Here is a 27,448-nt window from a genome sequence, read left to right as displayed (position 1 = left end):
CTGTTTAGGAAATTCGCTATTGTATTGTTGATTAAGTCTGTCCATCATTACTCTTCTCTAGTAACATAATGTTATATTTGTATACCAAAATCACAGCATAATTAGTTTACCTATACTGCCTTTCTTGATGAGTACTGTTTACCAACAAAGAAATTAGAAATGAAGGTAGAAAACGCATGTCATTTCATAACTTATTGATTTCAAATTATGTATGGTTTGTTTATAAAATGTTATATAGAATATATTAACCGAATCTAATTGTTCTAAGCTTATAAATCAAATTTATTTTCATTAATTTAAGAGCAAGTTAATTATAATTATTACTAGCGGATGCCCGCGACTTCGTCCGCGTGAAACTCGATGTAAACTTTCAACTACCGCTACCCTACCCCTACCCTACCCCTACCCTACCCCTACCCTACCCCTACCCTACCCCTACCCTACCCCTACCCTACCCCTACCCTACCCCTACCCTACCCCTACCCTACCCCTACCCTACCCCTACCCTACCCCTACCCTACCCCTACCCTACCCCTACCCTACCCCTACCCTACCCCTACCCTACCCCTACCCTACCCCTACCCTACCCCTACCCTACCCCTACCCTACCCCTACCCTACCCCTACCCTACCCCTACCCTACCCCTACCCTACCCCTACCCTACCCCTACCCTACCCCTACCCTACCCCTACCCTACCCCTACCCTACCCCTACCCTACCCCTACCCTACCCCTACCCTACCCCTACCCTACCCCTACCCTACCCCTACCCTACCCCTACCCTACCCCTACCCTACCCCTACCCTACCCCTACCCTACCCCTACCCTACCCCTACCCCGTTTTCTAATTATTATTAATATGAACTTTATACAATAACAATAAAGCTCAAATTGACTACGTTTTAGTTACAAATCATTTGTATGTATAGTTTTTAATTAACAAATAAAATATAAGGGTTGATCGTAGAGGGGTGAAAATTTAGGGTTGTATGTATTTTTGTATGCTGTGTCATAAAAAAATAAAAACAAAATATTTTGCCTAAAAAATAAAAAAAAAAAATTTAGGGGTGGACTACCCTTAACATTTAGGGGGATGAAAAATAGATGTTGGCCGATTCTCATACCTACTGAATATGCACAAAAAATTTCATCAAAATCGGTCGAGCCGTTTCGGAGGAGTTCAATGTCGAACACCGCGACACGAGAATTTTATATATTAGACTAGCGGACGCCCGCGACTTCGTCCGCGTAAAAATCGATGTCAACTTCCAACCCCTATTTTACATTCTATTTTGCATGTTTTATAACTTATACCTAATAAATAGTCCACTTATCATTTTACATTTACAAATGTACCTATAAAAATTAAGGACTTTCCGTACAAACATTCTTCCCCTACTTCACCCATTTCTGATTTTGTTTTTGCGACAAAAAGTATCCTATTATCCTTCTACGTATAATGGTCTCAAATCATCTTAAGTATCATTTGAATTCATTCTGTAGTTTCAGCGTGATGCCCGGTCAAAAAAAGGCAAACAGACAGACAAAAAATAGAAAATAGGCTTCAGTATCGATCTCCTACCTCTACCCTACTCCTACCCTACCCGTACCCTACCCTACCCGTAATCTTCCCTTTCCTTACCCCTAGGATAGGGGTAGGCCCTACCCCTACCCTACCCCTAACCTAGGCATACACTCCCCTACCCTACCCCTACCCTACCTTTACCCCTTCCCTACCCTTACACAACCCCTACCCTACCTGTACCCTACCCTACCTGTACCCTACCCTACCCTACCCTATACCTTCCCTACCTTACCCCTACCCTTAGCAAAATCGGTCCAGCCCTATGAGCGTGGTGCGATGACAAAGGAAAATAGAGACTTCTATGCTAAAATTATAATCTTTGGATCTACTGGGCCGATTTGAAAGATTGTTTTACCAATAGAAAGCTACGTTATTTGCGAGTGACATAGGCTATGTTTGATTCCCATATTGACACAGGAACGGGAACTACGTTATTGAAAGCGCGAGGCGTCATGTAGCGATATTTCTGCGTCTTTTAGAAATTTTGTATTATCTCCGAAACTATTTAACGAATTAACATACTATAAAGGGCAAATCTTATCTCCATAATATCCTTGTGATTATTGAATAATTTATTTTGATAAGGATTTAAGTTAAGTAGCATAAATAATGACGCAAACCTAAGTATATAAAATTTATAATTTTTAAAACACAAAAGGAACTATATCTGCTAATATATAGAAGATAGATACATGGTGTCGCGGACTTTTTTGTAGAAAGTTTGTTTTTTGTTAAAGATACATAAAGCCTCCATACATTAATTTCAATTTTACTCAATGGTTAAGGCAGCGCATGCGAATAAGTCTGCTTAAGAGGATTTTCGGTCCGACCTGTATGACAAAAACTGTGTTAACTCGACGAATATATATCATACTAATATAAAATATATAGCCTATAGCACTCCCCGATAATGTAGCATTCTACTGGTGAAAGAATTTTTGAAATCGGACCAGTAGTTCCGAAGATTACCCCATTTAAAAAATGTGACAAACTTACAAACTTACAAACTTTACCTCTTTATAATATTAGTATAGATATAGCCTATAGCACTCCCCGATAATGTAGCATTCTACTGGTGAAAGAATTTTTGAAATCGGACCAGTAGTTCCGAAGATTACCCCATTTAAAAAATGTGACAAACTTACAAACTTACAAACTTTACCTCTTTATAATATTAGTATAGATTAATTGTGAAATTACTAGTGATTTATACCCTCATTTTTAATTTGTTTGTAAACAGTACTCCTCAAGAAAGGCTTTAGTATAATTAAATATTGGGAAGTAGAAACAAGTATTTTAAAAAAACGTGTGATCATATTATTTTGTACCTAAGTGTAGTAAGCGTGTTAGAGTAATAAGCTTAAAAACACCCCCGCATTAGATATAAATAGACTAAAGACAACGCAAGATCGTAAAATCTTTTGTAACAAAAGAACATGTCGGTCTGTTGAATTTTGGGAACTAATTTGAAACAAGTGTAAGAACATGTATCAAGTAAAAAGGATATGAGAGATAAAATTAGAGATTTTATTACTTATAGTAGAAAAATAAGTGATTTTATGAAATACAGTTTTATTACTACTGTCAAGAAGAAGGCCACTGATCCGGTTTTCTTCTTGACAAAAGTAATAATGGACTGTAATAAGTTATATCATAAATGAATACTGAATTTGTTTTAGTCTATGCATTTCCTTTGTGTCACTTACTGTTCTAACCTAGTAAATTTGATCTATAAGACCTTTCTTATCAATAATCATTACTCCAGCAGTATTACTATAAATAACATACAATTTAAACAATGTTTCAATACGAAAACATCGCTATCCGCTACGTACAAACCTTGCAACGACCTTTATCGTTTATCATCAGTTTATCGTATCAAAGGTCTTGATTTTCCTTTATGCTGCGCCCACGTTGTCTTTATTACACAAAATGGCTGAAATTTTATTCAGAAATGCAATTTAAATTTATATTATACATAATACATATTATACACTTTAGTGATAATTTACAGCGGTCCTTCAAATGATGTCATTCATCATCATTATCAGATTAAGAGGGGTTAGGGCAATATACTGGCCCAATGCGGATTGGCAGACTTCACACACGCAGAGAATTAAGAAAATTCTCTGGTTTGCAGGTTTCCTCACGATGTTTTTCTTTTACCGTTTGAGACACGTGATATTTAATTTCTTAAAATGCACACAACTGAAAGGTTGAAGATTCATACAGATTCGAACCCACAACCTCCGGAATGGGAGGTAAAGGTCATATCCACTGGGCTATCACGGCTCTCAATGATGTCATTATCATGATCAAATTAGTAAAATGATGACAATTACTTTAATGAGAATACCCATATCACCGCCGAGTCTAGTACCTAATCCCATAGCTTAGCATCAATTATTGCTTCGTAGGCAATAGGCATAATATAACAACCTAGTAGTAAATGAACTAGTGCTATCTGGAGATAGTGTATTACTATTGGTACTTAACATTGAACTATTTTAATAAAAGTAGAAATCCAAGCAACGCTACCCAAATCCGACTTAAACCCCGCTATGTACGTATCAATCCGAAACCGGAGTATCTTCAGGAGAATTTGAGTTTAGGATATTCAAAATATAAAACATGAAAATGAATGAATTGTTGATATAAATAACTTCTTCAAGTCAACATCCACTTCTGTTCAATATTTTAACTTTCAAGATTAGCTTATCTCTATCAATGCATCTACTTTCTATGCCGTGTGAAAAAAGGATGTTCTGCCGTAGTTTTTTTTTGTTTATTAACACAATTTAATATTTTAGGTCGTGAGTTAGTTGCAAGACCGTTGTGTTTGGAATTTAAAACAAGAGACTTGTGTCCAGCAGTGGACGTCCATCGGATGACAATGATGATGACGATGAATTCTTCTAGTTAACAATTAGAATTGTCTTTTTGATTATTTCAATCAATCAATCAATTTATTTATTTGCAGATACATGCATTATATATACAGGTGGTCGGTAGATGTAGATGGTAAATGTATCTTGCCAGTTTGGCGTGCAAATTATTTATTAAGTATTTAAAGATTCAAATGACAATTTCACCATTTAAAATTTACATCTTTACAATAATTTTATAAGTAAACATTTATATTTCGCACTATACAATAAAGTAACAGAAGTAAAGTTTTAAGCAGAATGAGTAATTAATTAAAAAATAAAAAAGTACTGTCGTTACTCATAAAGTTTCTATTGATCGAGATCCGAACGTGACTAAAGTAAAGTTTTTTATTTGATCAAATCAACCACCGGTAGTTCAAATGGTACTTTTCTTTTTGTACAAGTTTCAATTCATTGGACGAATTGGATCGTCAAATATTTGAGCGAGAGATATCCTCGTACAATAAAAGTTCCGACTGATGTATTTGTTTGCATTTGTCTTGCCCTTTGTCAGTGAAATTGTGATAATTGTGTGTAATGTTTAGTTGAACGTTTCCTTATTGATGGTCCAACGTGTGTCGTGCAAGGATAGATTTAAAAGTTTTGGACTTCCTCGACGTCCTCTGCAGTTGCACTGTAATTATGTTTTTAATTACGTTTCGATGGTTCGTTAAGTTTGTTTTGGTGATTGTCTGGAAGTGCTAATGCATTAACATATGACAGTGTCTGTATATATTATTTTTCATTACTTTGGTGAAGTGTATAAGGTTTACTACTATTCTGTAAGTTTTGTTTACCTTTTTTTTTTCTGATTGTGTAAGTGCCGTAGGCTCCTTATGGGACCTCAGCGGCGTCACCGGGGGGTTTGGGCGAGCGCAGAAGCATCGCCTGATGGGGCCCGAAGGCAGAAGAAAGTAGTGGGCGGAACGACTCTCTAAGGGCGTCTCCTCTGAGACTCGGGCCTCGACTTAGAGGGCCGTTCGGGAAGGGTGTTTTGGCCTGAGTGTATCAGTCCGGGCGCCCCCGAGATCGTGAGTTAAAAAGCCCACGTCTGGGTGACGTCAGATATCGGGGACCTCGTCTTCGCCGGCGAAGACGCTGTGTAGCTTGTGTTTGTGTTGCCTGGGAAGCATTGTCGTTCGTTATGTCATCGTCAGGATCGTAAAGGACGTTTTTTGGGCGTCTAGATCTACAATCAGCGTTGATATCGGGGATGTAGCTGCAAGCCAACCACTAGTTGGTTGGGGTGGGTGGCGGCTCTCTAAAAATAAGTTTTCGAGAGCTGTTTCATATATGTATTGGGCTATTGTGGGGAGATCTAGGTCTCTATGTAGGTCGTTATTGCGCACAAACCACGGAGCGCCCGTGGCCTGACGCATAAATCGGTTCTGAAGGACCTGAAGGGGTTTTAGGGTCGCCTTTGGGCGATGGGCAAACACTACACTAGCGTAGGTCATTATTGGACGGATGCAGGTCTTATAGAGAGTGACCTTAGAGCGGAGGGATAATTTGCTTTTAGCACATATCATAGGATAGAGACGACTCATCACATAAGCAGCTCTTTTTCTGGCTTTCTGTATGTGAGTCGCGAAGCTCATACGGGTATCAAAGGTCACACCTAGGTATTTGGCAGTGCGTTGCCACGGGATAGGTGCTCCATGTAAGGAGACCTCTTTTAAATCGAAGTAATGGCGTGCAAGTTTCCTTGAGAAGAGCACTGCTGCACTCTTCTCTGGGTTTACCTCTATCCTCCATTTGCGAAACCACTTTGCTAAGTGTGTTACCGCTTTCTGGAGGCGGGCTATTATGGATCTACGGTAAGGGTGTGTCACAAACAGTGCGGTATCATCCGCGAACTGGGCGATGTGCACACCTGGATGGTGAGTGGGTATATCACTCGTAAAGAGTGAGTATAAAAGCGGGGAGAGCACGGATCCTTGAGGGACTCCCGCTCGGATGGGCCTGGGAGACGAGAGAGTGCCATCTAGGCGGTATCGAAAGGTGCGATTTGACAGATAATTGTGAAACAATCGGACAAGTCTGCTAGGTACGCCGAAGCGGCTAAGCTTAACTATTAGGCCTTCGTGCCATACTCGGTCGAAGGCTTTTGCTACATCGAATAAAATGGCCCCAGTAGGAATAGGAGTGCGAAGCCGGGTAAGGCCGGTGAGAATATGCTCCGTGAGGCGATGCGCTTGTTGTACACAGGAGTGTTGGGTTCTAAATCCGAACTGTTGTTTGATGAGAAGTTGCTTCTCATCGCATACAGCCTTTAAACGGTTAAGAATAATAATCTCGTATACCTTGGCAATAGTGTTGAGTAAACTAATAGGGCGATAGCTAGAAGGGAGATCGCGGGGTTTGCCCGGCTTGTGAATACCTATGACAGTGGCTTCCTTCCACGCATTGGGGAAGGATTTTGTTTACCGTACAGATAGTTATAGTTGCTTTAAATAACAATAGATTTGGTGTGTTATTCTTCCTCATTAACACTCATGACATTCTTGGTCATTTGCACGAATGACGAAGTAAACATTTTCGTGAATAATGCGTTATGACTTTCTTTACTATTTCCTGTGTATTTTGTCGGAACCCGCCTATTATGTGGTTGGGATTTACTTTAAGAGCATGCATGTTATCTTATTTTCGCTTTGTAGCGGTTTTATTATTTCACTCGTACAAACCCTAGGATAGATTAAGTTAATCAATTAAAATATTCATGTTTTAGTGTAACTAATTGTAAGTGAACCACATAAAAAAATGAATAAAGCCTCGTGGTCAAACAAACGCTTGATTTATTTTTGAGCTCGTTATATACATCAAGATGACTGGAAACTTTTCTTCAAGGAAGTGACCTACACAACATTTGGCCAGTGGCCACTTGATTTAGTGAGTAGCAAACATCATATGCAATGCAAAACACGTTCCATGGGATGTTTGTTTCTGTTTTGAAAGATCTTTTGCATTCACGTAGACTATGTACGTAGACTATGTATGTTTAAATAGGGATGATGACAGTTTTTTAAATTGTATATAAATTAAGAGTACACTAATAGTAAAGCAATTTTGTAAAAGGAACAGGGTATCTGCGATCGTTACTTTCGGAGTTACAGGGATTTAAAAGGTCAGATTTGCGGCGCTGCCGCGGATCCCTGAAAAACGCCCCATACAAAATGGCTCGAAAAAATGACGTCATAGGCAATGGAATGATCGTTAGATTTGTATGCGCGTTCAAACAAAATTACTAATATCTTTGTTATTTGTGCGTTTATCTTTATAGTTCAAATATAAAAAAATGTCACATTTAATGTAAGGAAGCTAAAACTGTATGAATTTTCATCTAATTACAATAAAAAAAATTTAGTAGTTTTTGAAATTTTATAATCTCATTTATTTTGCAAATATCCAGACAATATTTGCTTTTTATGTATAAATTAGTTAACATTGACCCTATTTACTCGAATGTATCATAAAAATCAATATATTCAAACCTAGTCATCATCCCTATTATGGTGTGTTATTAGATTCTTCAGTTTTTTTGCGAAGAATAGGGCCACCACCTCGGTCGCGCTAACCTTTGCGGTTAACAAGCCGAATCGTGGGCGGGTCTCTTGGCGTGTTTCTCGTGCCGTCTTCTGGAATCTCTACAAGTGGTTTACTCTTCTAGCTTGTCTCAATATTCGCATTCTACCCCCGCAAATATTAGAAAAATTAAATCAATTATTCTTTGTTCTTAAAAACTTTCTAAGAGTAACCTGTGTGTTAGGTCATCAACATCTAAATGAGACGGGCGGAGGGTACTACTCTTACTGGTCTCGGGCACTTTTTCCCCCAGTTATATACTTTCAGCCTTTTTCGGGGCTGGCTTATAGCCAATATGTCTCCCAGGGTGCTAGAAGAAGTGACCCGCGCGGACTGCAATTGCGCTCTGTACTGCGCTGGGGCGGTGTCACGTCTGGTGTATGCGTCGTCTATTTCGTCGCCGTAAACGTCTGCACCTGCAGGTTCAGCTTCTTAGGAGTTCACAAGGTAGTGGACGCCCATTTGGTAGTCTTTCGCAGTGCGGTGAGATGCCGTGAAGGTGTGTGTCTAGACTATGGTCAATTGTTCGCGCGCGCGAACTTTTGACACGCTAGACGTCGTCGGACGTATTACTCCACGGTGGGCGGCCTTGGCCTGTAATCATCACGTCAATTCTGTATCTATAATCGCAAACGCTTCGAGAGTTAAAAAATGTATCGGAATGACATTCGTTATAGACAGGTTACGTGATCAAGTTACCGATCGGATCTCAAAGTCAAAGTCAAGTCAAAAATCATTTATTTTCAACTAGGCTCAGTTTATAAGCACTTTTAACACGACAGTTGACTATTTGTAAAGATTCTACCACCGGTTCAGAAGGCAGTTTCTGCTGAGAAGAAGCCGGCAAGAAACTCAACAGTTGTTCTTTTTAAAGAAATCACAATTTCTTATAGTTTTACTTTTTGTGTGAAGGTGGAATCTGTCATTGCCGCTTGTTTTAGTTTTCTAAGCGTTAGCGTTTGTAGAAAGAGAATTGACGTGCCACATTGCTACAGGGTGTTCCGGTGACGTCATTGTTTCTGTTTCTGTGTCAATATTGAGGTGTTACTGTTCGCCGGCAGGTGGCAGCGACGTCGAGCGAGATGAGCGAGCGCGAGCGGTACCGCTCGCCGCCGCAGCCCGAGCCGCCGCCGCACCGCGTGCGCGCCGCCGACCTGTACCCGCGCCTGCGCACGCACTACGACGAGCCGGGCCTCGACGCCGGCTTCTCGCCCATCTGCGGGGAGTTTATACAGGTAACCACAAAAAAAATTTTTTTTTTTTTTTAAATATGCATCCAGCGGAAATTCAGTTACCGAATATACTCGTAGTAGTAGAGAAATTTACTTTTTCACAAATCCCGCGGTATTCATACATTTTTATGGGTTATCAGGTAGACTATAACTGATGCTCTATCTCTCAGTGAGTCCCCTTAAAATCGGTTTAACGGTTGCAAATAACTAAATATTAAATATTTAGATATTTGCAACCAAATTAAAAAATTTAATAAAAAAAAAATTCGAAAACCGCTTGACGTACAAAAACGAAATTTGGTAGGAAGATAGGATAAAGTTACCTGACGTCTTCTAAGAACGGATTTTCGACAGGGCCGGATTAAAGAGGTCAAGGGCGTGCCTTCAAAGATGGTAGCACGCAAGGGTATAATAATGGCAATTACTTATTGTCATCATTTCTAACCCCCGACCCAAGAAGAGGGATGTTATTACGCGGCTTTATACCGGAACTATCGGAACGTTAAATTGCTTAGCGGTACGTCATTGTACACTGCAATCCTTTTCAGCCGATAGACGTCCACTGCTGGACATAGGCCTCTTGCATGGACCTCCAAGCACAACGATCTCGAGCCGCCAGCATCCAGCGGCTCCCTGCAACCCGCTTGATATCCTCGGTCCACCTAGTGGGGGGTCGCCCAACACTGCGCTTTCCGGTGCGGGGTCGCCATCCCAGCACCTTGGGGCCCCAACGTCCATCGGCTCTTCGAACTATGTGGCCTGCCCATTGCCACTGCAATATCGATGTATATTTATAGTACCCACTTTCGTGAAACTTGTTACTATGTACATAAATGCGCATCATTTATGCACGCTAGCATATTTACTCGTATTAGTCTCAGTTGAATGTTTTCAATGTCTACTTTTTTGTGTCTTTATTTCTCTAATACTACGCCCCGCCGTTGTCTCACCCACGTAGTTCCCGTTCCCGTCAGAATACGGGAATAAATATATAGTCTATGGTACTCGGTGAAGATGTAGCTTTCTATTAATTTTCAAAAGCCGTTCGTTATATTACCTACTATATTTATTATCGTACAAACTTTATTAGTATAGACAACGATATAAATTTAATATTATAAATATGTCACGTGTCTACAAAATCACCGCAAAAGGTGACCCGAATTCAACTTCACTGAGCGCACGCACAATTTTGTGTTTAATTCCATGATATATTTACGTATGTATATAATTTTTAAGATTTACTGAACACTCAACTTGACATTGTATACAATATTTAGATATTGTTTATTGAAATAACTTTCGTTGTTTATACTATGCGACTCAATGAAATTAAGACAATTAACCGCTTTTGTTCGCCCCGGTCTCGACGCAGAGTCGTCATCAACCCATATTCGGCTCACTGCTAAGCTCGAGTCTCCTCTCAGAATGGGACGGGTTAGGCCACCACGCTGGCCCAATGCGGATTGGCAGACTTCACACACGCAGAGAATTAAGAAAATTCTCTGGTATGCAGGTTTCCTCACGATGTTTTCCTTCACTGATTCAGACACGTGATATTTAATTTCTTAAAATGCACACACCTGAAAAATTGTAGGTGCATGCCCCGGACCGGATTCGAACCCACACCCTCCGGAATCGGAGGCAGAGGTCATATCCACTGGGCTATCACAACGCATAGTGACATATATCTATTATAAAATGTTTGGGTATAGATACATACCACTGAACTACATTTATTTATTCAAATAAAATGTCCTAAAAATGAAAATCCTGCACGTTTTTGTCTAATTTAATCCTCCCGACGCAACAATGACGTTTTAACTTCAATGGTGGCACAAAAAGCGGCCCCCATCCTGTTTACCTTTGTTCACGGATCATTCTGGCATTGGTATGGTACGGGGGACTTATACAGGTTGCTCGGGAGTATTTCCCATAACTTCAAGGTATTAACGAGACCTCGTATAGGAACCGAACTGCATAAGTAATATTTTATTAATGACAAAAATAATCATGATTTCATACAAAGTTATTCAAATAATACCGACTAACCATGTAACACACGCCTTTAGGTAACAAAGCAACAACGACCACGTAGTATTTTAAAATATAAATACATAAGTATTATAAGGCGCGTACAAGGGACATATTTTAAGATCCATTTACAAAAGAAATATTATTTACTCCGAAAATATTCATTTTGGAGCATATGTTTCTTTAACATTTTGAATTATAATGTTTTGTTAAAGAATATGACCCTAGAGTTATGGAAAATACTCCCGAGCACCCTGTATAACTTGTATCGGATCCGAAGATTGAAAAAGGATCACTCTGTGAGATGTGATCTTTTAGAAAGCATTAACGTGGTTTTTTTTTATTTTTTACTGGCGAGATTAAAGTACTCTTTGTTGTGCACAAATTGTAACAAGAGTGTCTTTTTCGAGCAGAACTTTGTGAAAAGGAATTATTTACTTGTAATCTAGTGGGCATTTATGTAGTTTTTTTTAAAAATAATACTATAATACTGCAAAACTGTAATCTACTGTACAATAATTTAATATTATTCTTAAATTATTCTCTCTTCTTTTTAAATCGGGGTTTAAACTTATTTTATCCTTTTTCATCATGTTTAAGTATCGGGGATTTTTTCAAAACTTTCAATTTTGCTCTGCTACTTACTTTACTAATTCTTTTATGCGTGTCTATAATTGTGAAATTCTCAGTCGTATTAGATCATAGATGTTATTATAAATCGTGTCGTGTGGTGTAGAATGTCCCCGGGCGAAGTGCAGCAGGTTGAACGAACCGTTGTATTTTAATCGTTTGTACGGTTAGATGCTATTGAAATTGCAAGTTCATTGAAAACGTCACGCCCATTTTATCTTCATTCAGCGCAGCCAGGAAAATGTCTATTGATTAAGCTCTCAAAGACAGAGATACTTTTTTTTTTAAAAGTCGGCCGCTTGGCGCAGTGGGTAGTGCATCTGCGGCCGTGGGTTCGATTCCCAGAGCTGGAAAATATGGATGTTTTCCAGTGTCTGTGTGTGTTTGTACATTATAACTATTTATATGTAGTATATAAATGATATACTTTGGGGCTAAGTAGTGATGTGTGTATTGTGTAAGTAGTATATTTATATGTTAAATCAAATAACTTAGTACCCATGACCTTACCTTATCTTATCAGCCGATAGAAGTCGACTGCTGGAGATAGGCCTCTCGCATGGACCTCCAAGCACACGGTCTCGAGCCGTCAGCACCCCCCACCAGGTGGACAGAGGATGTAATGTACCTACCCATAACACAGGCTCTACATAGGTTTACTAGATAGCGAAATACGTGTATTGTTTGAGTATATTTATTTTCTTTTATTATAAAAATCAAGTAGAGATACTCGTAGGTAGACTCTGTATGTGTGAAAGTCTTTATCTTTCAAGAAAATAAGTATAGTTAAAAAGGTCGGTACGTCCTTGAGGTGGGAATTTGGCCTTGGCGGTGTTGATGTTTCTCAGACACGTAATGCTAGCCACTCGCCATCCGATAAGCCCACATGCCCGCAGCGCTAACGGCTTGACATAAAAGTGATCGTATGTTGGTCGCGATGTGCATGACATCATACAGATGGTGAGTGGCTAGCATGAAGCCGTTAGTCCTGGGGTGGCATTGAACATAGCAACAATACAAACAAGCTTGTTATCTGAAATAGTTGGGCTGTTTTACTTTTACTATCTTAATTGGTCAACGATTTATACAAAATAAAAAATATTTATATTACGTACCTATTTACGCATGGCAACGAGATAATGAGTTATAAAAACAGATCAACGCACATATACCTGTCAATATTATGGTACCTAGATAATTGAAATAACAATAACAAATAAAATACATATATAGTCTATCTTTTATCCCCGTATTACCACGGGAACGGGAACTTAGCGAGTTAATCCACGAGGTGTGTGCTAGTGATAAGATTTTTATTTGTATCGTAAAATGTAGAGAGATTGAGTTTACCAGGCTGTCAGAACCTTGAGGTGCTCTCATCGCAGTGGGTGGGCCCGCACGGCTGTAGCACGTTCGCAATGGCAACGTCCAACTACCGTTGGTAAAGTTTGAGAGATTGTGGGGGTAATACCTAATAGTGCATACCTACTATACCGATTTTTAAAAATTCTTTAACCAAAAGATAGCCACAGCATGTGTGGCTATATTTTATCCCCATATTCTCACAGGTGTCTGCTAGTAATGATCAAAGATACTTGTAGAGAGTTTAAGTTTACCAGGCTGTCAGAACACTGAGATGCTCTTTTTGCCGTGGATGGGGACGGCACGGTTGCAGAGTCCAAATACCGGCTGCATCTGCAATTGCGCTGACATAATGAAATACAGAGTGCTGGGGAGTATTTCCCATTACTTCAAGGGGTTGACGAGTCCACTTATAGGAGCCAAACTGTATAATTGATATTTTTTCAATTAAAAAATAAAAACTTTTTATGTTTTCATTGAAAGTAATTCAAATATTTCCGACTATCCATGTAAGAAATGCTTTTATTTATCCTTGCATTTTAAAATTTGGCTACGTCATAATTATAAGGATGCGTTTATGAGACACATTTTATGATCTGAAATATTATTTGCTCCAAAAATATAAATTTTAGAACACATATTCTTTGAAATTTTTAATTATTTTCGGTAAAGGATATAAACCCCAGAGATAAGGGAAATACTCCCCAGTATCCTGTATTTGTAGATGGTTTAAGTTTGAGTTTGGTAAACTCAGAACACTGAGGTACTCTTTCCGCAGTGGTTGGGGATGGTACGGTTGCCGAGTCCAAATACCGATTCCATATACCGATTCCATCTGTAATTACGCTGTCATCATATAGTAAATATTTGTAGATGGCTTAAGTTTGAGTTACCAGGCTGCCATAACACCGAGGTGCTCTCTCCACAGTGGGTGGGCCGAACGGCGGACGGCGGCACGGTCGCCGTGTCCAACTACCGGCTGCACCTGCAACCCCGCAGACGCAACGGGCCCGGCGCCTCCGTACCGCTGCGGCTCATAGACGCGCTGGAGATCCGCGACCTGCTCTGCCTTATCATATTATGTAAACATGGCCGTCAACTCAAGTAAGTGGAGGAGAACAGACACGTCCGTTGAAAAAGCTCTCGTGCGAATGAGGCCTAAAGGTAGTACCTTTAGGCCTCATTCGCACGAGAGCTTTTTCAACGGACCTTAAAAAAATGTTTAAATACAACAAATGCATTCCCAAGTATATGTTCAGCCCTCATTCGCACGATAGTTTTTTTAACGGACATTAAAAAAGCGTTCAAATACAACAAATGCATTCCCAAGTATATTATGTTTACACGACAGCGTTTTTAAAACCCGAAGATTTTTCTCGAGCAGTGTTGCATTTTCAATTTTGGGCTTGGAAATAGACCTTTATTTTACTTCATCCTATATTTAAACGCTTATTTAACGGACGTTAAAAAACACTTGTGCGAATGAGGGCTCACACGGCAGTGTTTTTAACACATCTCGCTTTTTTATCGACAAGTGTTGCATTTTAAATTTTGGGCGTTGGAAATATACCATAAAATGAAGAACGTTAATAAAAGCGCCAACGCTGGGTTTTAACGTATCGCTTTTTTAACTCTCGTGCGAATGAGGACTTAAATGGACAAATGAAATCAGTCATTATTATTAATCGATTATGACAACTGCCTCATTGGTAGCCTATGTGGCTTCGGATCAAGTTCTGGGTTCGATTCCTGAGTCGGGCCATGAGATACTGCGTTTTTCTTCTAAGAAACTTCCAGTTAATATTCTCAGTCCAGAGTTGAAAAGTATTATTAAGTAGCCTCTGAGAGCACGTAAAGAAGGTCGTTATCATTGACAGTGATCGTTAAATAATTTAATATTATCATCCCAAGCCTACCGCACTGGAGCAGCGTGGTGGGGTAAAGTTCCATATCCTATGTCATATCAGGAAGGCCTGACGCTGAAGTGGGCCGCTAAAAGGCTGATAATGATGATGACATAAATACGTGAAATACCTAATTTTCTTAATGCACCTAATTTTAAAAACATATAGAACTTGTTGCTTATAGCGTAATATCATATTGAGTTGAGGGACATAAAGAACGTGGATGAATGACAGACAACTAGGCAAAACAAAGCCTTGTTTCATTCAGATTGAATATAAGGAAAATAAACGTTGGTCGATCGTGTTGCTGACTAAAAACATACATACCTACAGACGAACGTAGAACCTCCTCCTTTTTGGAAGTCGATTAAAAATAAGAAAAAATGGTATAAATAAAATATTTTTAACAAAAAATTTAACCCACTTCAAAAATGCATTACTCTAAAAAACGAAAAATAACATTCTACCTATGTCCTTTCGGTTTGATCGTTTTGATGGCGGTGCTATGCTAAAAATTTTAAAGGTTAAATTTTTTCGTTAAAATGATTTTATTTTTCAGTTTTAGCGTACCCTACCATAGTGACCTTAAACGCCGCAGTATGTCCAATTTTGTTAACACTGTCAATTATTTTTATTTAAACAAAAAATTACTGCACAGATTTTCGTGCAAATTAAGAATCTAGAAGTATACTGTTTCAAACGAAAAATTACAATAGGTAATAAACAAACAAATAAAACATACACGTCGAATTGGTTAAAAATAAGACGGAGTCGCGGGCGTACCACTAGTAAGAATATACAATAATTAAAACGAACACTTGAAGACATTTGTTTTAGGAATTAAGATAGGATTTGCTTAAGGAATTACTGTTTACAACTCTAACAATGATAACAAAACAAAAGCAATAGAAATCAAATTCGGCTTAATAACCTATATCAAAACAAACAACACGACGTGGAAGCCGAATCTCTAACAATACTCATAATTATTGAAGTTGATTAATTAATATAATATCAACCACTCTGGCTACCTATCTCACACCGAATTGGGTCCATTGACTGATAACAGTTGTAGAATAAAGAAAGTATGTATTCGATACGTCGTGTCGGTACCTACCTTAGTAAATTTTCCATCGGTGACGCGATAAGATGACTTTGAACTGCTTTCAAAATTGCCGTTGCTATCGTAACTGTATGCACCAGCGGCGGAATCGGCCTTAAAAGCCGATTCCCGCCGGGTTACTTTTTAAAAATCCATACATAAATATTTGTAATGAATATATATGTATGGATGGATGTATGACAAACCGAAGTTTGTATCAAATGGTATGAATTTCCTTTTCTTTTGGACGGTTTATCTTCGTCAAAATTTCATCCTTCGCCACTGGTATGCACCTAGATATTAGTTTAGTTAAAAATGATTGCACGAATTTGCGTGGCGTAGGCGGTCTAAAAAAAAGAAGTCTTGAATCTCTCCAAGGTTAGCGCCGTTCATTATAAAGTAAAGAAAATAGTACACATTTTTGATATTTAGGTCGTTTCATAGCGGATTTAAAATATCAAATGGATATATTGTTCTTGTCTTTCATTTATTAAAAAGATATGAATATCTCTAAAGTTAGCGCCATACATCTATATTATCTATACGTCTATACTAATATTAAAAGAAATAAAAGAATATTTAATAAAAGAATAAAATAAAAGAATATTTAAAGAGGAAATATTTGATTGTTTGTTTGTACGAGTGCTATAAGCTATATTTTATTCCCGTATTCTTACGGGAACGGGAACTATGCGGGTAAAACCGCGCGGCGTCTTCTAAAGAGGATATTTTTTTTATGAATTTCTGTGATCTCAATACTCTATACTCAACCGATACTCAACCGATTTGGAAAATTCTTTTACCAATAGAAAACCACATTTTTTGTAGTTGTCAAAGGCTATATTTTATCCTGACATTCCAACGGGAACGGGAACTACGCGGGTAAAACCCCGGTCTGAGGGCTAGTAAGGCTATACAGTATAGAAAATTTGTACAATGTATTTTGTTAAACTTGTGAGTCTTTAACTTCCTTGTTATTAACCGATTTCAAAAAAAGGAGGAGGTTATCAATTCGTCGGAATCTTTTTTTTATGTATGTTCACCGATTACTGGAAGACGCCTAAAACGATTTGAAAAATTCTTTTGTCGTTTGAGAGGGTATGCTTTACTGTTGGACCCATAGTAATCATGTCAGGATCTGATGATGTGATCGTGGAGAAAACGAGAGGAACTTTCCAATATTATAAGGGCAACTAATGCGTTATTTATTTGACCGATTTCAAAACACCTTCAAACATATTATAACTTTCATTTTATACAACACACTTCGTATACATTTGTCAGTCATAAGGATTAGTATTATTTTAGTTTAAAAACATTTGTTGTTATTAGTGTTGGACAAATAGTTACACGATTATTGTAATGTTGTTACACAAGACAAGAAAACGGCACATATAATGAAGCAAACATTAAACATATATGCAATGCCTTGTTTGAGTAAGAATACTCTTTGAGAACAGTATATTACACACATGTGTTTATTTATTGTCAAATATTGCAAATTTTTAATAACAAGTGTTGATATTAAAATTGCAATAATTTGTTTTTGGGAGCCTCTCCGATTAGCGAAGGTTAAAAGTCTACTTACTTCAGAATGTATATTTTAAACTATAGTGAGTGGCGTTCATAATGTTGCAATAGCAAATCGGTTAAGCTCACGTAAAAAACCGTTTAATTTATTTTAAAAAATATTTGCCAGAGTCTTTTAAATATTGTGGTGATATTTACTCGTATATTATCCTCCAAATAGTCGGAAATACTGTGTTAGTAGTGTGTATGACATTAGTCCAGCGGATGGGATCGAACATTCTCAGCAGCCCGGCTTTTTTTACCGTCTATTAATGATACGGGGCCCCCGGACTACAGGGCCCCTTACGTGTGAAAGTAAAAATTAATAAAATGTAATCCACAGAGCACGCTACGCCACTGCTTTTAAATCTATACTAATATAATAAAGCTGAAGAGTTCGTTTGCTTGAACGCGCTAATCTCAGGAACTACTGATCCGATTTGAAAAATTCTTTCAGTGTTAGATAGTCTATTTATCGAGAAAGGCTATAGGCTATATATTATCCCCGTATTCCAACGGGAACGTGAACCACGCGGGTGAAACTGCGTGGTGTCGGCTAGTTTTATTTATAAAAGAATGTGCTATAATACAGTTGACGTAATTTCTTGCCAAACAGCATCGCGATCACAATATACGAGTACCTACCTACCCACACAAATACGAGAATAAAATTTCGCTGATTAGTACTTCGTTTTCAATTATGCATTTTAGTAGCATGCCGAGCTGTCGTCAGAGTTTATTGAACTTGCATATCGAGAGAATATACATATCCGCCAACGCATTTAGTATGATACCTCAGTGCTTAAAAAATACAAAAAAATGTAGGCTTTTTTAATTAATTCCACGCCTCATGTTGTCGCGTCCTTGTCGATGGGTCAGTGACCACACTACAATAAAAATCGCCTTTTGGTTCTGTACGTACTCACAGGGTAAAACGGGACTTCGATTGTGTGAAATCAGTTTTTTAAAAATCCCGCTGGAACCATAAATTATTCCGGGACCAAAAAATGGCAAATTTTATTAATCCAGATCCAATGATTAATTTGCCATACATTCATCAAGTGAGGGATGAGATCTTATGGTAAAAAGTTGGTGGAGAAATTAGTTCAAATGAGCACTTTTCGAAATATTTAACTTGAATAATAATACATGAAATACAGCTTTAAAAATGTCCTACAAGACGTATATCAACACGCACCTTCACTGCTCGTGTTGTTCTCCCTAGCCAGCCTTCGGTAAGATCCTACTGAAGCAGCTTTGGATACATTGGTATATAATATGTCACTTTCTGCAGTTAGCCCTCAAGGTGTTTAAGCAGGTCATAGACAGATTTTGTTGGTGTGACTCTCGCATCCACTTCCGCATTTACCTATGCCTATACCTATGATAAGTTAGTCAATATTTTATAAGCTTATGAAATATAACCGCTATCTGTGCTTTCAGATGTTCATTCAACACAGGCGACCAGTGCATAGAATGGTGGAGAAGACTGAACCTGGCTTTAGTACCCATCAGTTCGCTACAAGAGACTTTCGCCGCGGCATACGCGGCCTGGGCGAAGGAACAGTCCCCCACGTCCGTCCACAGAGCTCTTATGCGTGCCTCGCACGCCCCACAACGAAGTTGGTTCGGACCTGAGGTATATACCACTTTGGTCATTTTAGGTAACTTCTAGTTTTATTATTATCATCATCATCATTAACAGCCTCAGACCAATTATAGAAGGACCTGTATCGCAGTCATAGTCACAAACAAAATTGTCTATCATTTTCTGAGGAAAACGAGCTTAGAGTTTATATATATTTTATACTAAACTAAAAGTTTTTGCCCGTTTTTTACACAATTCAATTACACAAAAAGTTGTTTTACGGAGCTCTTTAACCGACGAACACGATTACAACTATTTAACATCGATTCTATAGAGACAGTTTTTATAATCGCATTAGATCGTTGATCATATACTTTGACAGAAAAGTAAAGTCTAGCGAGGCAGGTCCTATACAATAATTGTTCTGAGTTAACAGCCGATGGACGTCCACTGCTGGACATAGGCCTCTTGCATGGACTTCCAAACAGGTCTCGAGCTGCCAGCATCCAGATGCTACCTGCAACAATACGATTCGCAATACACAGACGTGTTATTTTTACACAGATTCAATAAACACATAGTTTTGACTCGTTACACAGAATATTCGATTTCTTGATTCTTCGAAGTTTTGCTGTTCCATGAGAGTGGACTAGAAAGTTACCTTAGTATACTAGTATCTATAATATTACAGAGTATAAGCCATACCAATGAATTTGTTCATTGCATTTATTCTTATTGTCCTACTAATATTATAGCTGAAATTTGGTATAAAGATATATTATAGCCTGGATTAACACATAGGCTACTTTTTATCCCGGAAAAATCCATGGTTTCTGAGGGATTTGTGAAAAACTAAATTTCACGCGGACAAAGTCGCAGGCGTCCTCTAGTATTATTTATCACGTAATGTTTTTCTGTTTACTACAATTATGTATCTATAAATAAATTTAATTATAGATAACTATAAGAATATACTCTTATAACGTTATAGATAGAATCGTATATTGAATTTATTTATAGATACTAATAGGCTAGGTGACACTTTTTTTAAATGGTTTTAAATTTTATATCGTTCTACTAGATTGAAAAAAAGTATCATATATGAGAAGTTATTTTTTTTTATTAGAATATATATTTATTTAATATATATTTAGTTATTTTTTTTATTATATCTTTTATAATATGACCAATATTCCCATTCCCCCCCAATTAGTCGGGAAAGACTGTACTAAAATAAATATTTTTTTGACCATACGAGTCAAAACGCCTGTCGGCCATGATTTCGAGACATTTCAACTGTTCATTCACGTCACGTTAACAAAACCCTTACAAACGGAGCGTTTCACAAAAATATTAGTTAACAATAATTAGTTTAACGTTTAGTCACAGTATACTTTGTATTTATTTTTACTGTGGTTTAGTACATCAAGTAACACTGTGACGTCACAAAATGAACGACAGCGTTTTTGACGTTTGGAAATATGATCAGTAAAACATTATTAATTGTAAAATCTGTTTTCTATATGGAAACCTGGATATATCTTAGGTCCTTTAAATTCAAATACGCAGTTTGACTTACTCTTACTCTTACTTTTTTATTATTTTTTTATGTACGAAGTCTGGGAATGTCTGGTATTTTGTGCACATTCAGTATGCAATAATAAAACTTGTAATGAAAAAAGTCTTTGAATGAAAAAAAATATATACTTTATGCCGTTATCTAAATGGAGCGACCTAGCAACTTGGCGACTAGTATGATAATATTATGCTAATTGCAACATTTGCTATACAGGTAACACTTGAATAAGAATTTATTTTCAAAAAAACAGTAGATATAAGAAAAAATAAAAAGCAACTTTAAAATAATAAGTAAACTAACTAATGCTATGACCTTGGACAATAATTTCCATACATTCTGATAAACATCGAGTTTGTAAATTGTTGTGGTTTTTCTTTTGTATCTCGTAAATTAATTAGTTCAACCACAGAAAACCTATTATGTACAGTCATCAACCCATATTCGGCTCACTGCTGAGCTCGAGTCTCCTCTCAGAATGAGAGGGGCAAGGCCATTAGTCCACCACGCTGGCCTAATGCGGATTGGCAGACTTCACACACGCAGAGAATTAAGATAATTCTCTGGTATGCAGGTTTCCTCACGATGTTTTCCTTCACCGATTGAGACACGTGATATTTAATTTCTTTAAATGCACACAACTGAAAAGTTGGAGGTGCATGCCCCGGACCGGATTCGAACCCACACCCTCCGGAATCAGAGGCAGAGGTTATGTCCACTGGGCTATATTATGTACAAGTAATCAAAAAAATCAAAAACTAAATGTTTGTTGCGAAAATTGTCTAGTTTTAGTGATTCTAAACAGACGAGCCGTTTTCGAGCGAAAACCCTAAAGCTGATAAAAAAATCATTTTTTTATTTATAATGGTAATTTCAGAAACTGAAATTTTTCATGGTACATACTAATTTATTTTCAAATATTTGCTGCAGAGACTATCAGTCTACAAAGTACAATATGTTTTAAAAGCATTTTCATATGCAAATTAACGCCGTGTATTATGCTTGTATATGCCTAGTACACGGCATACGCTGAGCTGATACACCCTTTCTTTTTAAGGGTTACAGACAGACATGCTGTCTTTAGGGTAGGATACTGTTTGTAACTTTTAAATATGAATAAAGTTATTTCCTTTCTTTCTTTCACCGTTTCTCCTTAAAAGCGAAAGTGTGTATTTTTTACACACTTTATTAAAGGCGGAAAATATAAGCTATGTGATTAAAAAGTTGCACGTTGAGACCCTGGCTGGCTGCCATCTCATAATACAGGCCATGCAGGTTTGAAATGCAGTCTTGCGATTAGTAGCACGCAACGCGCAAGCTTGCATGTATAACGAAGTGTTTCTGAGGCTATGGTGTTTTGACGTGATTTTGTTTATAAAATTGCTTCCGTGGACCATTTTTTGATAGCTATAAAATTAATTTTCCGTTTTTATTTACGAAAATTCTTGATTCTAGTAGCTGACTGGGTTACAGGTAATGAAAATTTCTGAGCGTCTGAACGAGATATTGTACAACGCAATTTGTAGGGCATTGTTGCTGTTAAGTTGTATAACTATTAACAAAACAGATGGTTAGTAACAACTTTTAGTAACCTCGTTATTAATATAAGTTGGGAGGAAGGGAGCTTACCAAAAGTTGTTAATAACCATATTTTTTTTTTGACAATCGAAAATATCGCATTCGTTGCGTTGAGGCGAAAAACAGAGCGATATTTTAGAACGCGCCTATCTCTTACCTTACCATTGCAACTAAAGTCAAACTGATTTCCTATTAGAGTATTTTAAGCACCTTATCACACACCTCGGGCGAGCTTCTGTTCTACGACGGCCTTCGTGGCGCAGTGGTATGCGCGGTGGATTTACAAAACGGAGGTCCTGGGTTCGATCCCCGGCTGGGCAGATTGAGATTTCCACCAGGTCTGGCTGGTGGGAGGCTTCGGCCGTGGCTAGTTACCACCCTACCGGCAAAGACGTACCGCCAAGCGATTTAGCGTTCCGGTACGATGCCGTGTAGAAACCGAAAGGGGTGTGGATTTTCATCCTCCTCCTAACAAGTTAGCCCGCTTCCATCTTAGACTGCATCATCACTTACCATCAGGTGAGATTGTAGTCAAGGGCTAACTTGTAAAGAATAAAAAAAAAATCTTCTGTTGTTCTGTTCTGTTGTACATCTGTCAAAAGTATTATCTGTTTTCAGTTGGAGCGACTCGGCTTTACCACGAAGGGTGCGTGGCGCGTGACCGCTGCCAACTCTGAGTACAAGTTATGTCCCTCCTACCCGCCGCTGCTCATCGTGCCGGCTTCCATCTGCGATGAGGACTTGGACTCTGTTGCGAGGTAACGCATCATTCAATGTGTTTGATGTCTCAATATCTCCACAGTATCAGACTTGGTAGGTCTAATTTTAAGGTTTCTAATATGGAAAGAGGATTTGGAGGAGGTAAGGGGGATGGAACTTTGTAGGGGACCGTTAGAACACGCTGATTAGTGTTGGCTAATCATGATGATGATGAAATTTAGTTAAATGCCAGAAAGCATTCGAATTGTGGAGGTTATAGGGGCTAAAACCTTGTTCGGTGACCATCAAAATACGCTGATTAGTGATGGTTAATCATGATGATGATGAAATTTAGTTAAATTCCAGAAAGCATTCGAATAGCGACCCCACACTGCAAAGAAAAACACAGGTTTGGTGAACTATACCACCATGTAGAGTGATTAAAACGGTCAACAGTTTGACATCAAAACAGTGCATTGAGGACCCTGGTATTGAAGTCTTTGAAAGGACATTTCATCAGCTAATGTGATGATATGTCTAAAGAATTGGATGTGTGTATCATGTGGTCCGAAAAGCACAGGGTTGTTTGACCAATCAATTGGGTAAACTGATGACATCAAAATACAGGGAGTCATCGAGAATCGTCGTATTCTACAAAGGCCTATTTCCTGTAGTGGAAGTCCGTTAGTTAATGTAACGATGCAGAATGTATCTAACAGTGGCAAAGGATGGAATTTTGACGTAATCCGTCCCAAAGAAAAGAAAATTCATACCGCTTGATACCTACTCCGGTTTCTTATACATCTATACATATTCATTACATTTAAGTATGTATAGATTTTAAAAGGTAACCCGGCCTGTATGGACTCTTTGCTGCTGGTGTCTAATGAGTCGAAATATATCTAGATGTATACCGGCAGGTTCCGAGCGATGCGGCGAATCCCAGCCGTAGTGTGGCGGCACCGCGGCACGGGCGCCGTCATCGCGCGCTCGTCGCAGCCCGAGGTGGGCTGGTTCGGTTGGCGCTCCAGCGAGGATGAGCGTCTGCTGGCTGCCTTTGTGTCCGCCTGCAACCAGGAGCGCCCCACCCCCAACAAGGTATAGTCAAGCTATAACAACACATCCTTTTCGCTGTGGATATAGAGCTAGTAAACAGTTTGTGTGTATGAACTTCGTTTCGTTATTTCGCGGATGTTGAATGAATGTTCCTTTAGATTTGCCCAACAATGCGCTAACTGTCAACTTTCTACTGCCTAAACTCTAAAGCTTGTTTAACCTACACCTTATCTATTGTTATTTACTGTTTATGATATATTCTATTGAATAGAAAAAATAACACCAGTACATCTTCAAAGTAAAAATATAAATTTTCAGCAGCATAGCTTGCCCTAGATAAGTCCTGTATCAAAATTTGTTGGGGGCCGTAGTACCAACTGTGGCGAATGTTTGACGAATGTATGCATGTCCAGTTTAAATGAAGTGTAATTACAGATAGTTTTAGCGTAAGGCCTAAGATGTTCCCATTTTAATAATAATGTAATGTTTGTTGTGCAGCAACTGAAGCTGCTGATAGTGGACGCGCGCTCGTACACGTCGGCGGTGACGAACCGCGCGCGCGGCGGCGGCTGCGAGTGCGCGCAGTACTACCCGGCCGCCGACATCCAGTTCATGAGCCTGCCCAACATCCACCACGTGCGCAAGAGCTTCCAGCAGATGCGCGACCTGTCCGCCGAGCCCGCCGAGCAGCCCAAGTACGTTAGCCGACCTAATCACACCCCGACCAACGCCGACTGTATTGTACGATTATTGTTAATTCCAGTCACTAAAAAGACAAGTGCAACTGTCACTGAAATGTTATTTTACTAGTAAAATGACATTGCGTCGGTCTAGATGTGATAGCTCGTACGTGCAAACTGACGAACTTTACAGGAGAGATAAGAAACACCTTTTAGGTATCACTAAAAGTCGTTTTATGCGACCAAAAACGTTTTTAATATACAGTACGTATATTAAAAACGTTTTTGGTCCCTAGTTTAGTCCCAAGATATTTACGGGCTACCACCGGAAAAGCTTTTTGAAGCTTTCTGCATCAAAATCAATTTTTACCAAAAATTGTTAGTTACGAGGTCACATTTAGACCGACGATAGGTAGATCTGGACGCCTGAAAAACGCCTTTTACGATTCGGACGATACTGACATAACGACCGACAATGCTTCCCAGACAACAAACCCAAGCTACGCAGCGTGTTCGCCGGCGAAGACGAGGTCCTCCAATATCTGACGTCAACCGGAACTGTGTTTTTTAATCTACGAATTCGGGGGCGCCCGGACTTATACACTCAGGCCAAAACACTCTTCCAGTATAACCCTCTAAGCCGAGGCCCTCGGAGGAGACGCTCTTAGAGAGTCGTTCCGCCCACATCTTCTGCTTCTGCCTTCGGGACTCAAGACTCGTAAGTGTCTTTAGCTACCTGCTGGGCAGTGTGAATAGACGATGTCTGTGAGTGTCTATGACGTACTGTGTCTGTAGATATAAACGGACCTTGTCGTGTGGTTTAAAACACACTCGATTTTTTGTTTACAGCTGGTACAGCAACCTGGAGCGCACGCTGTGGCCGCAGTACGTGTGCGGCGTGGCGCGCGCGGCGCTGGCGGTGGCGCGCGCCGTGCACGCGGGCCGGCCGGTGCTCGTGCACTGCTCCGACGGCTGGGACCGCACGCCGCAGCTCGTGGCCGCCGCGCAGCTCATCCTCGACCCCTACTACCGCACGCTGCAGGTGCGTACGCGTGTGGTGCAGCCGGTACACAGCATGTGGCCATAGCAGTATAGCAACCCGTGTAATAATGAAATTATTGTTCAATAGTAAATAAAAGGATCTAATACTCGGGAAACACTGAGGCAAACGATAACGCGTTACTTAAGGTATTAATTTTTAATGCATTATTGCAGTGGCCACACTTGAACGGGTTACGTTAACGCCCATTCTCGGCATTAATAATGGCGTTAATGATCCTCGAATTTAAAACAAGATGAGCTTAGTATGTTATGAGTGTAAATTATTATTATATGAATATAAATTATTATTACGTGTGGCCGCTTTAACGCGTTAATTCCTTTGATGTACCGACACTCGAGCTATCGTTTAACGTCTATTGTTAATGCCGTCGAAAATTACGCGTTAAATCGTGGCTACACTGAGGTCTAACGTCCTTTAACGCCTTAATTCACGGCGTTTCCCGTTAGTGTGGCCCGAGCTTAAGACCTAATTCCTGCAACTTAACTAGCGCGAGAAAACAGTAAGTGTATCCGCACACGGGAGTCACGCAACAACCACAAACGCCGTCACCTAAAGCTAAAAACGACGTCTTCTACCCCGTGTGCGGAGAGTCCATATAAAATGTATGAAAAATTCGTATGCAAGAATTTAATATAACAAAAAAGCAAATAAGCTAATCGGTTAATTATCGTTTGACAGTCGGATTTAATATATTTTTTTAATATTTAGTTATTCGTTGCAGGGCTTTCGTATACTCATAGAAAGGGAGTGGCTAGACTTCGGGCACAAGTTCGCGGACCGCTGCGGGCACCAGTTCGGCGCGGAGGACCCCAACGAGCGCTCGCCCATATTCCTGCAGTGGCTGCACGTCGTCTACCAGATGATGGTGCAGTACCCCTGGAGCTTCGAGTTCAATGAGGCCTATCTGGTGAGGCGATAGTGTAGATAATTCTTTTTACCTGTCTCCTCAACTTCATCCGAAAATATTGGATCTTTTTCCCACGAAAATATCGAGATAAATTCTTATGTGCTACTTTAGACTAAAATCTATCTCTGTGCCAAAGGAGATGGTCCATTTCAGGTCCACTCTTGTACCCCGTTTCATTAAAATTTCAAAAATACAAGGATTTTATTAAAAATTATTAAAGTGAATAAATCTAACCAAATAAAAACGCAAGTTTTTGACTTATATCAAAATGGCGCCCATAGAGCAACTATGACATGACAATTGACAGCAAACGTCAAATCGATTACTGTATTGAAAACGTCATCAATCCGCCATTATTACCCATAGTAATGTTGC

The 27,448-nt window shown here is 39.0% G+C and overlaps 1 protein-coding gene across 6 annotated transcripts in view; it reads left to right on the top strand.

Annotated features, from left to right (window-relative positions):
* The window catches only part of LOC112049949 (myotubularin-related protein 3), an 82,559-nt gene that overhangs the window by 33,489 nt on the left and 21,622 nt on the right, over positions 1-27,448 (top strand). For all 6 annotated transcript variants that reach the window (XM_052882747.1, XM_052882745.1, XM_052882744.1 and 3 more), the window contains 8 exons: positions 9,155-9,328; positions 14,280-14,455; positions 19,370-19,565; positions 23,287-23,426; positions 24,288-24,465; positions 24,922-25,118; positions 25,953-26,145; positions 26,888-27,073. In XM_052882747.1, coding sequence (XP_052738707.1) covers positions 9,176-9,328; positions 14,280-14,455; positions 19,370-19,565; positions 23,287-23,426; positions 24,288-24,465; positions 24,922-25,118; positions 25,953-26,145; positions 26,888-27,073 — 1,419 coding nt within the window. In that variant the 5' untranslated portion in view covers positions 9,155-9,175. The remainder of the gene's footprint in view (positions 1-9,154; positions 9,329-14,279; positions 14,456-19,369; positions 19,566-23,286; positions 23,427-24,287; positions 24,466-24,921; positions 25,119-25,952; positions 26,146-26,887; positions 27,074-27,448) is intronic.

Source organism: Bicyclus anynana, chromosome 8 (assembly GCF_947172395.1).
Source record: "Bicyclus anynana chromosome 8, ilBicAnyn1.1, whole genome shotgun sequence".
Taxonomy (NCBI): Eukaryota; Metazoa; Arthropoda; class Insecta; order Lepidoptera; family Nymphalidae; genus Bicyclus; species Bicyclus anynana.
This window is presented reverse-complemented; position numbering and strand designations above follow the sequence as displayed.